We start from the raw sequence: 13,469 nt of genomic DNA, 5'->3' as shown, positions 1-13,469 counted from the left end.
CGAATAATCTGGGTCGGCGGAGGGGGGTCAGGGTCGCTCTCTCATTCCTTGTAGAGGGCCAGCAGAGACACATTCGCCGCCTCGATGGCCCTATGATCAACCCTCGTGACAGCAAAAACCCCTTAGTAACAGCAACATAGACCTCCTGTGACCACCCCTCCTAACCACCCTTCGTAACCGCCCCTTCGTCACAGCAAAAACCCTTCGTCCACAGAACTCCTCTTGCACTGAACTCTCTCAGGACCCCCAAAGAACCCTTCGCTGAGGACGGTGTCGGTACTTTTATTGACCTCCCTCAGCAGGGAGGGGCTTTGATGAAACTGACTTCACTGTTTGCCATGATTGGACGGGGCTCCCATGGGTCCGCCCTTTCTGGGTGGGGTTTCACCGATGCCGGGGAAAACCGCGACCCCCTCTCCACGCGTGCCCATACTGGTCAAAAAGAAGGTACAAAGTTTGTGGAAGCCGAGAAGGAACTGCCAGAGATTCTGCCTCGGACAGCGAGTCGCCGGTCAGGCGAGTGAAGCGCTTGTTCAGTGGTGTTGTCGGTTTGTTTGATGGTTTGTTGGATGGTTGGATTTAATAACCGAACTAAAAGAAATTGTAATGCACGTTTTTGATCCTCCCACTCGACAAAAGGAAGGGGAATCTGACTACACGCATACTTAACGGAATAACTAAATTTTGGGACCTGAATGTTGAGTGCTCATGGTTTCCAGATCCGTAACAATATATTGTTGCGAATTCGCGCCCGCCGGCGTGCGGACGGCCACGTGACTCGAATCGCGGCACGTCGCCCACCGGACGGACAATTCAGTCGTGACCCTCTCAGACCAACGCCGGGAGCTAGTCACGGGTTGGGGTTTAATCTCACCACGATCGTGCCAATTGCCTACCCGCGCAGGATAGGGTCGCTCACCAAATTTGATCTACCTAAGTACCTGCGCAAATGGTCGAACGGGCGATGGCACCTCGCCGCAGGTCGACTCCGGACACGGGCCGCTTGGGCGGCCCGTTCCGTGCTATCGGGATAACCGTGCGGTGTTATCGCCGACCTGGACGGTTCAGATTAATTACCGGGCGTATTAAGCCCACTACGAACCCTTTACGTGAAGCAGGATAGAGGGTCAATCAAGAAAAGACGAAGCGAAACGGGAAAACAGTTCACACAAAGCACATTTATTACCCGGCACACGGAAAGCACACAAATACAGCCAAACAGTCAAAACAAAAGAAACAATGACGCAGAATTACTACCGAATACACGTACACACGGCAACACTTAAACAGTTCTACTTTACAGGCAGCGCCAACACACATTTACTCAAAAGCAAAGGAAAGAAGCCACCCTCATAGACAAGAGGGCAGACAGGCCTGGAGGCCAATATGTGCACGTGACGTGGAGGAGTGGCCAGGTCTGCGAGACCGGGGGGGGGGGTGTCCTACCCACGTCCTCGTGACGTGTTGGCGGACGAGCCACAGATGTGCCGCGTGGCTGTGCCCCGACTCCGTGCATCTTGGCAGGTTTCGTTGGCACGACGTTTGGAGTGGGGTGGGAACGGGACCCCCTTTTTGCACTATCTCAGCGTGGGGAAAAGGGGGAATTGTTGATGTCCTGGGGGAGGAGAATGGCTGGCTGGCTTGGGTCCCGCGACGAGCGATCTCACACCACGACCTCGTCGCCGACCGCCGTCCTTCTCGCCTCGGACCCGAGCTCCTTTGCCTCTTCCCGCAACTCTCCTCAGCCGACTGCAGAACTCAACTCGATGCCACACCGATGACTTCGCCACCCGACTCCACTCTCTGCCACACTGATGACTCGACTCACTCTGCCCTGCAGACACACACTGCTACTGCCACACTCTGCTACTGCCACACTCTGCCACTGCCACACTCTGCTACTGCCACACTCTGCCACGATTCGCCTTGCGCTCGCTGTTTTATAGGCCGGCAGGAGAAAACAATATGCAAATATCCGGATCAGGATGACCTCGGGGGCGGAGCCACGCTCGCCAATTGGACGGAGGAAAAGTGGGCGTGAACCTCCCCTGATCCTAGAATTTGCATATATCGATTTCACACAGACGCGCCTGGAGGCGGGGCCAAGCCGCTCCGCGCTTGCTAATTGGACGGAGCAAAAGTGGGCGTGTAGCGTTCCTGATCCGAATTCTCCCTCGGAAAGGCCGCTATTTGCCTCGCGGCTCAGTGCGTATTGCTGAACGAGCCCAAGACAGCCCGACACTCAGTGTTCACAGGTGGTGCGGGAATGGCCGTAGAAGGAGAGAGGTGAGGGTGGGTGGAGGGTTTATCGGTGGTGGTTTGATGGTTATGGTGCCGTTTGGGAATGACGGTGATGTGATGTTTGCGGGATTGAGTTGTGAAGGTAAAGGTCGTGGCTGTTGGCGTTGTTGTTGTTGTTGTTGTTGTTGTTGTTGTTGTCTGAGGGTTGGAGCGTGGTTGTATTTGGTGACGATGGCTGGCGTGGTGGTTAAGGTGGTTGTTGTGTGATGGCAGTTGAGACGTGGTTGGTTCAAAATAAAGATAGAACAGAAAAACGGCTATCTCAAAGCGTCGCAGCCCGAATGAATCACATAAATTCCCTTCAGACAATGGATTTGGGGCTAACTACACATGTACTTAGAGTTATCTCGCCTATGGGACCTGAATGGTGTAATGCGAATTTCCACAGCCGTAACAATATATATATATATATATATATATATATATATATATATATATATATATATATATATATATATATATATATATATATATATACACTCTCTGCATTTTGTCCCCACAATCCTCAAATGCTTCCGTGTCTGATCTCTCCTGTTCTGTCACAAACAACGCAGGCGCATTTGCACCTCTAGAGGGCGCAAAGGAAGGGACGATCCAGGCAGGTGTCGAGAGCTTCCGAGTGAAGTCCAAGTTCTTGGTAAGTCTCTTCCTGCCGCACCGACCGCACTTTTGTCACCTCGAGACCCTGGATTGACCTTGAAAGGTTAATCTGATCGAAAGATATGTTTGCGGATATGGATACGTTGCTGTTCTGCTCTGCGTACACCGATCGTCTTGACTGCGCACGGAGTTCGAAATTATTTATTTAATTAACTGGTTTATTGAGCACCTTGATTTGAAAAATGAGTGGGCCTCATCGATTCGTCAGTTGTCCCCCCCCCCCCAAAAATAAATTTGCATTGACTTGTTTTTCGGAACCTTGTCGGGGGTTGTAACTGCGCTCCATTCGTAGTTTATTACAGAAACCTGTACGTATACTTCTTTATCACTCTTTGACATTGTCCTACATACTTTTGGGGTTTCGTTTGACTTGGACAATGAAACTGTCACTGTAAAAATAGATAAATAAATAAATAAATCAGGACATGGATTTACGACCATCGATCCTCACAACGACCTTTCACCAGTTAATAGTTTGTGCCAGTACACTAGCGTTCTCCTTCGGTTGTCTGCAGTTCAAGGCTGCAGGGTGGCATCACTGGTTGAGGGTGTGGCTGTGCTGCTGATGCAATGCCCCCTGCTGGTTAGGACAGGAATTTGTCATTTGTTCATGGTGCCGGCGATGGCTCGCCAACTCTTTGCGAAGGACCCCGTGAGATGTTTAACGTCCACCAACTCATGCTTGGCAGATGGGACGTCCGTTTAACGTCCATCCGAGAGACGGCGCACACATTGATGAATCGTCCTGCCTGTGAAACACCGGGATGACAGTTCATACCTGGGTCTGGATTCAAACCCAGGCGATACAGCTTAGAGGCAATCCTGTCAGCTCGGTACACTCCCATGGACCCACGGACCCGTGGACAATCTTTATTTATCGGGAAAAGTGAATTTGTGGTTGGTTTGGGTGAAATGAGGTGTGGATTGAAATGCCAATGGAATGTGACGTGGGTGTGGATGTTGTGATGCGAACAGATGAGTCTCGCGAGTTTCCTTCCACTAGACTCGGTTGATGTGTATTCATAATTATGAATTATGTTTATAATTATTAATTATTATAGTATATAATTATTAATTAATTATTTAATTAGTATATAATTATTATAATGTGTTTATAATTATAATGTTTATAATTATGGACATAATTATGAATGCACCGCTGCATTTCAAATATTTTTTTTCAGAGTTCTAGGTTTTCTCAACGGTTCCTATATGTTTTTTGCATGCTGAATTCAGAAATGTATCTAATTTCGCTCAATCAGGTCAAGGAGGAGGAAATGTCTCAATTTTCAGGAAAAAAATAATCAAAAGTTTTGTTTTTTTAATTAGCATTTTTTAAATTCAAAATGAGACTTACATTGACAGAAAATGTACAAACTATATATAAAATGACACACAATGTGAAATACCGTTAATGTGAAATTCAACATTAAAAAGACGAAGGAAAACAGCGACTGCTGGAGCGACTGAAATTGGGTGTTGCCAGAAACAACGATTTATCTATATTTTTCTGAAATTCAAATGAAAGTAATTGAGAAGTCACTTTATTCCACATTAAGTGTACTTGTGTGTCATTGTATGTATAGTTTGTGCATTTTCTGTCAATGTAAGTAGGATTTTGAATTTAAAAAATGCTAATTAAAAAAACAAATTTTGATTATTTTTTTCCTTAAAATTGAGATAGCATTAATTACGATTCATACTGTCTCGTCAAAATGATTCTGCATAGAATAACAGTGAAGATGGAAACAAAATAATGTCTGAAATCCATTTTATTCCAGTCATACTATAAAAAGTTGACCTGATTGAGCGAAATTAGATACATTTCTGAAATCAGCATGCAAAAAACATAGAAGAACCGTTGAGAAAACCTAGACCTCTGAAATGATGCAGACCAGTGATATAATCGCACATCGTGGAGGAAGGTCCGAATAGTCTCGGCATTTTCTTTTGCATACGTATTATGTAGATGGCCTTGATACGTAGATTCTTCTTAGCTTGAGCATTTGTTCTCTGTTCGTTTGTACATTTCACCTGTGGATTCGAGATGTGATCTAGTCTTGGAGCTGGTTCTTCTGTTGGACTTCAGATGATTGAGTTCAGACAAGCCGAACGCTGACTCATCACTTCGCTGACGGCTTTAATCAACGCAGCATGTTGGAGTTGGACTTCGCAAACATATTACATGTCGACGAGTCACCATGATGATGTATAATGAAATGGAACACACGAAAAAATTATTATTTTCTAATACACGTCGTTGGTGTTTTATAGCCCCGGACAGTTCTCAAACAGGTCTGCAGCACGGAGAGAGCGGATCGATCTCCCAGGAGTGACTCAGAGATCCCCCACATCCACGATGGTGCACTAACGCCTCCACAAAGTCAGGGCCAAGAGAGAGAGAGAGAGAGAGAGAGAGAGAGAGAGAGAGAGAGAGAGAGAGAGAGAGAGAGAGAGAGAGAGAGAGAGAGAGAGAGAGAGAGAGAGAGAGAGAGAGAGAGAGAGAGAGAGAGAGAGCGGATCGATCTCCTAGGAGTGACTCAGAGATCCCCCACACCCACGATGGTGCACTAACGCCTCCACAAAGTCAGGGCCAAGACAAAGTGAGGGAGAGGTAGAGAGAGAGAGCGGATTGATCTCCCAGGAGTGACTCAGAGATCCCCGACATCCACGATGGTGTACCACCGCCTCCACAAAGTCAGGGCCACGACAGAGTTAGAGAGACAGAGACGAGAGGGAAAGGGCCGTCCATGGGGACCGATCGACACTCTGACTGTGACCATGCTGCCCTGTATACACGTTGCTGCTGTCATCGTGTTTTCCTTCCATGTATTTTTATATATTTTTCTATTTCTTCATGAAATATAACAACACTAGCAAATACCACCCGTCACTTCACTGATGGGAACACTGAGATAGGGGGTGATAGAGGGGGTAGAGGGAGATTGAGGGAGAAAGAGAGAGGGGAGGGAGGGGGAAAGAGAGTGAGGAAGGGGAGAAGCATTAATTACGATTCATACCGTCTCGTCAAAATGATTCTGCATAGAATAACAGTGAAGATGGAAACAAAATAATGTCTGAAATCCATTTTCTTTCAGTCATACTATAAATACCATCCAGAGACAAACACCGCCCGGACACAAACTCCTGTCCAGAGATAAACACCGCCCGGACACAAACTCCTGTCCAGACAAAAACACCGTCCAGACAAAAACACCACCCGGACACAAACTCCTGTCCAGACAAAAACACCGCCTGAACACAAACTCTCCTCCAGACAAAAACACCACCCGGACACAAACTCTCCTCCAGACAAAAACACCGCCCGGACACAAACTCTCCTCCAGACATAAACACAGCCCGGACACAAACTCCTGTCCAGACAAAAACACTGCCCGGACACAAACTCTCCTCCAGACATAAACACCATCCAGACACGTCCGGAGACAAACTCCCATCTTGACTTGTTCTTGTTGTTGTTGTTCTTGTTCTTCTTCTTCTTGTTGATGTTGTTGATGTGTACAAGCTCAACGAGCTCTAGATCTATGTCCAAAAAGGTACCAATTTTAAGACGTTTTGTAATCGAGGGAAGATGCCATCAGAAAGGGTTTAATACGAGACATCATCTGTCTTGAATCTGTGATGATAAACTATGGCTCATCTGACTTTAGTGTGGACTTTGTTTCAACAGGTACATGGAACACCTGCGATGCAGTTCAAATACAAGTTTCACAACGTACTTTTAATATCTATTTTTACTGCATTGATACTGAGGGGGGGTGGGGGGAGGGGAGGTGTTAAAATTAATTAACCAACTCGCCTATCAGTGCCGACCTGATAACCCAACCAGGCCAAAGACCTGAATACCTGCCTTGATTTGGAGAATTTGAATCAGGTGCAAGGTCATTCCGTAATTTCGAAACTCGATCATACCCATCATATCTCATGATGGGCATTGTTATCAGGAGGATTACCATGTTACTAATTAGCATGTTGGGTAAAACCAGCTGGCTCTCTCTTGATCTTCAGGAAGAGGTTAATATGCCACCTAGTCTGATATACGTATGACACGAGTCCATATGTTGTGTTTGACTCTTCATGTCTTCAGGATAACTTGGGATGGGCACGAAAAATGCTATCTCTGAAAAGGCAGTGCAGCCCATAACCCCATCCATCGGGACCATACTCCATGCAGAGCGTTGGTGCTGCCGAAGCAGTCTCCTTGGCTATTTGGGCACAATCCTGGACGGTTCACCACTCCGACACAGGGTACCAGCAAGCTGGCACTCATTTTGCTGACGTCAGAAGGATGACAGGCAGTCAACCCCACCACGCTAATCATTAGGCCAACACCAGGCATCCATAACCCCCTTGACCAAATTAAGAATAACTTTTTAATAATCTATTTTGAAGTGATTTTAACCATCTCTTCATTTTCCTTTTTACAGAGTGAGGGTATTACCACTTCATTCATCACCACACAATGTCGAAGTGGATCCCTCCTGTGTGCGCGACTCTGTTGCCTCATATCGGTGCACTTCAAACATACGCTTTCAGACATGAGTTCAAGAATTGGTACGACGATCTGAACAAGCCAACATGGTGTCCACCCAAATGGGTGTTCAAGTCAGCTTGGCCAATAATTTACACTTGCATGGGGTGAGTGACGCAATGCAGATTACTCGTACAATGATTTATCTTCTTCTTATTTTGCTTGCAGCACAAGCCTGCGGGGTAGCTTCAATGGCTGAGGACATGGCCGTGCCACTGATGCAGTCAGTGCCCTCTGCTGCGTAGGACAGGAATTTGGAATTTGGCTTGTCGACTCTTCACAAAGGACACCGTGGGATCTTTAACGTCCACAAACTAATGCTGACAGACGGGACCAGTGGCGTAAATCCATTTTGAAAAGTTGAGAGGAGGGGATAATATTTAAATTTTTGTTGCGTTGGTGGGGGGAAACAAGATCTTGGTTGACCCATGAAGGGTTGACCAGGCATGTTGCATCACTGTTGGGGCTTGTTTGCTCAATTAGGGATAAGGATAAAAAAAATTATTTTTTTACCAAGAGGTTTACATCAAGGAAGATTCGCATTTCGTTGATCCAAGGTAAACATGCGCAAAAGCCCCCATAAAGATTTTCCACTTTGGTCTTCCTCCCCCTTTCCCTTAAAGCAAATGGACAAAGAAAAACAAAACAAATCAAACCAAACAACATCAATAACAAAAGTGCATGTTGAGTTTTTATTTTGGCTAAAATGAAATCCATGAGTACATAACCTCAGCCCGACACTTATGAACTGATGCATGTTTTTTTTTTTTTTTCTGGTTGCGGCCCTTTTTTGAGTTGATGTTGAGCACTGCCCGTTTTCCAAGCTCTTGGCACACACCAATTTGCAGTACTCACTCCAGTTCCATTGTAGGCTGCGTCAGTAATGAAATCATTGGTAATTATCTGAAAAAAAATTTCGATAAATGAAATTTAAAAGCTCATTTAGATAAAAGGTGATAATGGTACGACCAAACACCCTGACAAGTTACTCCGCCTTGTGTTGTCACTTTGGAGAAATGGTGACATGTACTTCGAATTGGAAATGATCCACCGGCCGGAAGATGATGTCCATATTAGAACAAATCCAGAACAACTGGATTACGTTTTTGCCGTTTTCAAAGTTGTCCAATGAAATAACCTGAAAATTCCACAACTAAGTTTCTGTAGATATGTTTTGGTTCTTATCAAGTCGGGACACATTTACAGACATTTTCACCAAAGACATTTCTGCGACATCAACGTCTTGCAGAATCTTCTGGTGAACATGGCACACAGTGATGTGGTTAATCCGGGGTTGACTCGTTGCGTTCCTCAGTGCTGAAGACTGCACTCACACGTGCACGATGTCACCGGGCAGATAAGCAGCAGCTTTAGTAGTACGGAGACTTGGTGAAACAGGCTTCCAACTTATTTCAGCATATTGCGGTCAGCAACCTTTGCGTCGTTTAGTGAGGATGTTGCTGTTGTGTGTTTAAGAATTTCAAGCTGAATTTTGAAGGCACTGCTGTTTAGCTCAGGGTATTGTTTAGCCTCTGTGTCGTCGTCTTTTCCAGATGTGACAATCGCCTCCAGTTCTAGATATTGTGATGGACCGGCCTTCGTGATGTCACACCTTTCCCGGAGGTGGTTCTCTCCAATATCCATGAACTTGTTAATATTGGACTCGGCAGTGCTCTTCTGCGTTGATGGGTTGGTAGTGCTGTGCTGGCCCAGTGTACCGCTTTGGTGGCTTGCACCGGCATCACGGCGTTAGTGGATCGAAGTCATACTCTTCATCTTTGGTGACAACTTCTTGAAACACTTTGCTGAAATTCTCATCCGATTGCCAGGTCTGTAACTGGTCAGCAGTGACTGTGACGTTGGTCAGCATTCCTAAACAATCCGAAAAATAAAATAGAAGAAACCGGTCAATTGCATTTGGTTAATTCATATTTAATAATGTACGTTGTGTCATTGACTTTGTTGGAGTGATAATCAGGAATATATGTGAAGTCACAGCCTTAACTGAGATATTGAGGGATGTAGCCTGCAGTGCACTGTTCAGCTGCTCCTTGAGTGTGATGGGCTCTCCCACCACCATCAATCCAAGTGGCGTCTCTCCCTTTTGGAACTTGTCAAAACGGGCAGTTTGCTTTTTCAGCAGTTTCAGCAGTTTTCGATTGTGTTTTCTCTTTAATTGTGCGAAGAACAACTGGGTAGGTGTCAATAGCCGACTGTATTGCAGGTAGGCATGTGTTCTCCACGAGGTTGGACACGTGTGTTCCACAGTACAAGTACGGGGCTAAGCGTTGGTGTTCTCCTATCTTGGGCTTGGCAACCATTATATAGGCAGCCTCGTCATATGTCTGACCTCCTAAATATGCGATTGGGAGCGTGATGCGTGTGAAGACATCATGCACCATATTATCAATTGTATCCCCTCTTGTGTCGGGTAGTTCATCAAGTCCGATGAAATCTTCATGGACATTCAAATCAGAATCCACATGCCGAATACAAACGCGTTCTTGTTCATAGCCAGAAACATCATGTGTACCATCAACCATGAGTGCAAACTGTTTATTTTGCTTTATTTTCCTTGGTACATGTCTCAATATTGTGCAGCTGAAGAGTTGCATGATTTCTTGCTGTGGGGAAATGAAGTTGATTGTCCGCATGAGATACCGCCGAAGGTCTTAGTCGTCGTTTGGCCGAAGTTTCAGCAACTGCATGAGATTTCCCTCATCTGCAGAGTGACCACGGAATGCCAAACCTTGCCGTAGTAGCAACTGGATTGATGTGCAAACTTTATGCAGTGTTTTTATTTATTTATTTTTTTCAATGGCTGCTTCTTGCTGACGTTTCACTTGGTCATACATCCAAACAGTGACGGTAGGTTTTTTTTTGACTGTACTCAGCTGATTGACAGCTAGGTGGTGGGTGTCTGTGTGTAGATGGATATCAAATCTGTCTGGCCTTCTTCCAGTTGTCAAATCCAGTTGACCCGAGGGCAGGCTCTTTCACTTTGGCGAGCATCAACAAACCAATTCCATTTGCCTTTGTGCAGTAAAAACGGTCTTCGCATTGTAACTCAAGAGACTTGGTGAATCCAGGGATATTGGTCATACCACTTCGATTGGAAGGTGTTCTGGGTTGTTGTCTTTTTTGGGTGGAATTATGGAGGCATCCGGTGGTTGACAAGGCTCCTTGAATGTTTCAATTGTAATGCCACCGGCACCACACAAATCGGTACTTCTGGAAGGTTCACTGGTACTGTCAGAGGTGATACTTTCCCCAACTTCGAAATTACATGTAATTACAGAGCTACCTGGTTTATCAGCCTCCTCTGGAACATTGCTATTGAAACATGAGGCGGAGGGAATCTTGAAATTATTTTTTTTTGGAAATAATTTTTGTCACCTTGGCTCTTAGCCAAACTCGCCATGTTGACTGAAGATGAATCTGAGCAATGTTGACTCGAAACAAAGTATTGCACGCAATGGCATTGTACCGGCACAGAAGGGGCCGTTCTCGACATCCCCCACCCCCTGTAACACTTCGTAACGTTTGGATAAACACCCCTCCCCCTCCCCACAGGTGTTATGGTACAGTTAAATAAGTTTACTTGCATAATTTTTTTTTTACTTACTTTTACTTGTGTAATTTTTATTCCTTACATGTTTTTTTTTTTTTTAAGTTACGTAATTTAATTTTACTTGCATGATAAACACCCCGAGTGTTAGAAAAATTGTCAATACTTATGTAAGTTTTGAACAGCCTTGAACTAGTAAACCTATCTTCAATAGAACTATTACTAAGACATGCGACTAAAGGTCCACTGGCCGCTTCAAGAAAAAAAAAACACACACAACCTCAAACATCTGGAAAGTCGACAGACTGTGCGTGGTCCGCGTCTCTGGTACGCAGCATGCGATTGTGCATATTCTCTTTGTAAACTTAGGGATGTAATTTCCGAATGACAGCTGTTTGTTTCTTCAAGAATTTTTAATATTATTAAAAAAAAAAAAATTATTTGTAACATTTTGCCTATTTCCTTTTCATTGCTTAGGAAAAAATAAACATTGGGGGTGGGGGGGGACCATTAAAAAGTATCCTCCCCATCCCCACTGGATTTACACCCATGGATGGGACTCGTAGTTTAACGTCCATCTGAGGGACGGCACACACAATGATGAAACACAGGGATGAGTTTCCAACTGGGTTTGCATTCGAACCGTGGCGAGACAGATGGCAGTGTGTTTATAAGTAACATGGATTTGCAAGTTTCTTTTTTTTCTGTCCATTGTACAAATATTCCACAGACGGTGGTGAAATATTCAGTGCAACTTTCAGCTTTTTCACTGAACTTCGTCCACAGTGACTTCAGCCTTCAGGATTCAGCTGGTTTTGCAAGCGGTCTAAATGTGTCACCATATTTTGCAAACTCGGTTTGTAGATCAAAGATACCCCTCTTAACATACTCTTTTAGTGATATCTAGATATTTTTTCATTTACTACTTAAATGGTTATCGTTTCCTTTTTTTTGTTTTTTTGTTAAAGTGTTGGATCTTACCTGATTTGGAAGGAACTTGGTGGATTCACAAACGAGGCGGTCGTCCCTCTTGGTCTGTATGCCACCCAGCTGGCTCTGAACTGGTCATGGACTCCGATCTTCTTTTGGGCACACAAAATGGGATGGGTAAGTGTTACTGCTCGGTGTTCTTATTCATTGGTAAAGTCAATGCTGTAATTTTGAGATCATTTTCTATTTGAAAGTTACATTCTGGAGCAATAGAAAATATTGTGCAGAGCATGTCGGGATTAATATTTCATTTTTCATGTCTTACCTCTTTTTATGTTTTCATTTATTTATTTATTTTTACATCACATGCACACCTCTCCCCATTGGTGTGTTCCATCTCCGGACAGTGCACCCAATACCTTTTGCTCTTGGGTTTTTCCTCGAAATGATTATTGACATGGTGCAGGATTTAACAAGAAAAGATGGCATGGTTTCTGCTCTCCCTGTTTGAGGGGCCATCCCATCTGCAATGGATCTATCCTCTCCACATAATAGTACAAGATGAAGCAGCGAGTTGAAGCGCCCTCTCGGGCGGACATCCCTTGAATACAATAATGGAGTGATACATTTCATTCCTTACAATAGGATTATTTCTTGGGTCGACTATTTCCTTGACAACCTGTTACTCCCACATTATTGTGGGGTCGGCCGGGAAAAATTATTAGCACAAGCCTTTCATGAACTGGTTGGCCAGGCCTGACGTTCGACTCGAGGTGTCAGGAATTTGTAATTTGTTCAGTTTACTCTGTTAGTTCACTGTTGGGTCTTCATCATCCACCAATGTCAAGTGGTGGTAGTCGGGTCTTCTGGCTTAACAGCCTTCCAATAGACAGCACCCATGCTGAAGCCTCGCCACACCTGTGGTTTATAGCTGGGTCGACATTCAAACCCAGGCTAGACAGCTTGAAGACAAACGTTTGCGTCCCTCAAGGCTAACTTGCCAGCCCCTGGATACTTTTTTCTTTGCTATATACATATTATGTACATATACTTGTCCAATCAGATATAGGAATACAAACAGGAACTCTGACATGATGATCCATCAACTTGGCCTGACACCCATACCACCTCTGCCCTATAATGCTTCCATGATATAAATATGTGCTTTGTAAAGTTTGTGGATAACCTTGTTGCTGTCTCCCATTTATTCTTAACCTTGCTTTCATAGAAATATGATGGATTTCAAACCTCACCATTGATCGTTAAAAAAAAAACCTCAAACTCGTGTATAATTCCAGAATTATGAGACCTGACAGTGTTCGTCTGTAATTCCTGAGTCGGTGAAAATGATTCCTTAAAAATTTGTGAAATGCCGTTTAATATACGGTTCCGATGCCGTCGAGGCACGAAAGCACACTTTTCTTAAAACGCAGCTCTTTAGAATAGTGTCTGAATATC

The 13,469-nt window shown here is 44.6% G+C and overlaps 1 protein-coding gene across 1 annotated transcript in view; it reads left to right on the top strand.

Moving 5' to 3' along the window:
* The first annotated feature begins 2,844 nt into the window (after positions 1-2,844).
* The window catches only part of TSPO (translocator protein), a 41,476-nt gene continuing 30,851 nt past the window's right edge, over positions 2,845-13,469 (top strand). The window contains exons 1-3 of the mRNA XM_085894348.1: positions 2,845-2,938; positions 7,410-7,620; positions 12,050-12,188. Coding sequence (XP_085750474.1) covers positions 7,445-7,620; positions 12,050-12,188 — 315 coding nt within the window. The 5' untranslated portion in view covers positions 2,845-2,938; positions 7,410-7,444. The remainder of the gene's footprint in view (positions 2,939-7,409; positions 7,621-12,049; positions 12,189-13,469) is intronic.

This window comes from Eptatretus burgeri, chromosome 1 (genome assembly GCF_056783735.1).
Source record: "Eptatretus burgeri isolate ZD-2024b chromosome 1, Ebu_testis_v1, whole genome shotgun sequence".
NCBI lineage: Eukaryota > Metazoa > Chordata > Myxini > Myxiniformes > Myxinidae > Eptatretus > Eptatretus burgeri.
The sequence above is the reverse complement of the archived record's forward strand: the minus strand, read 5'-3'. Positions and strand labels throughout refer to the sequence as shown.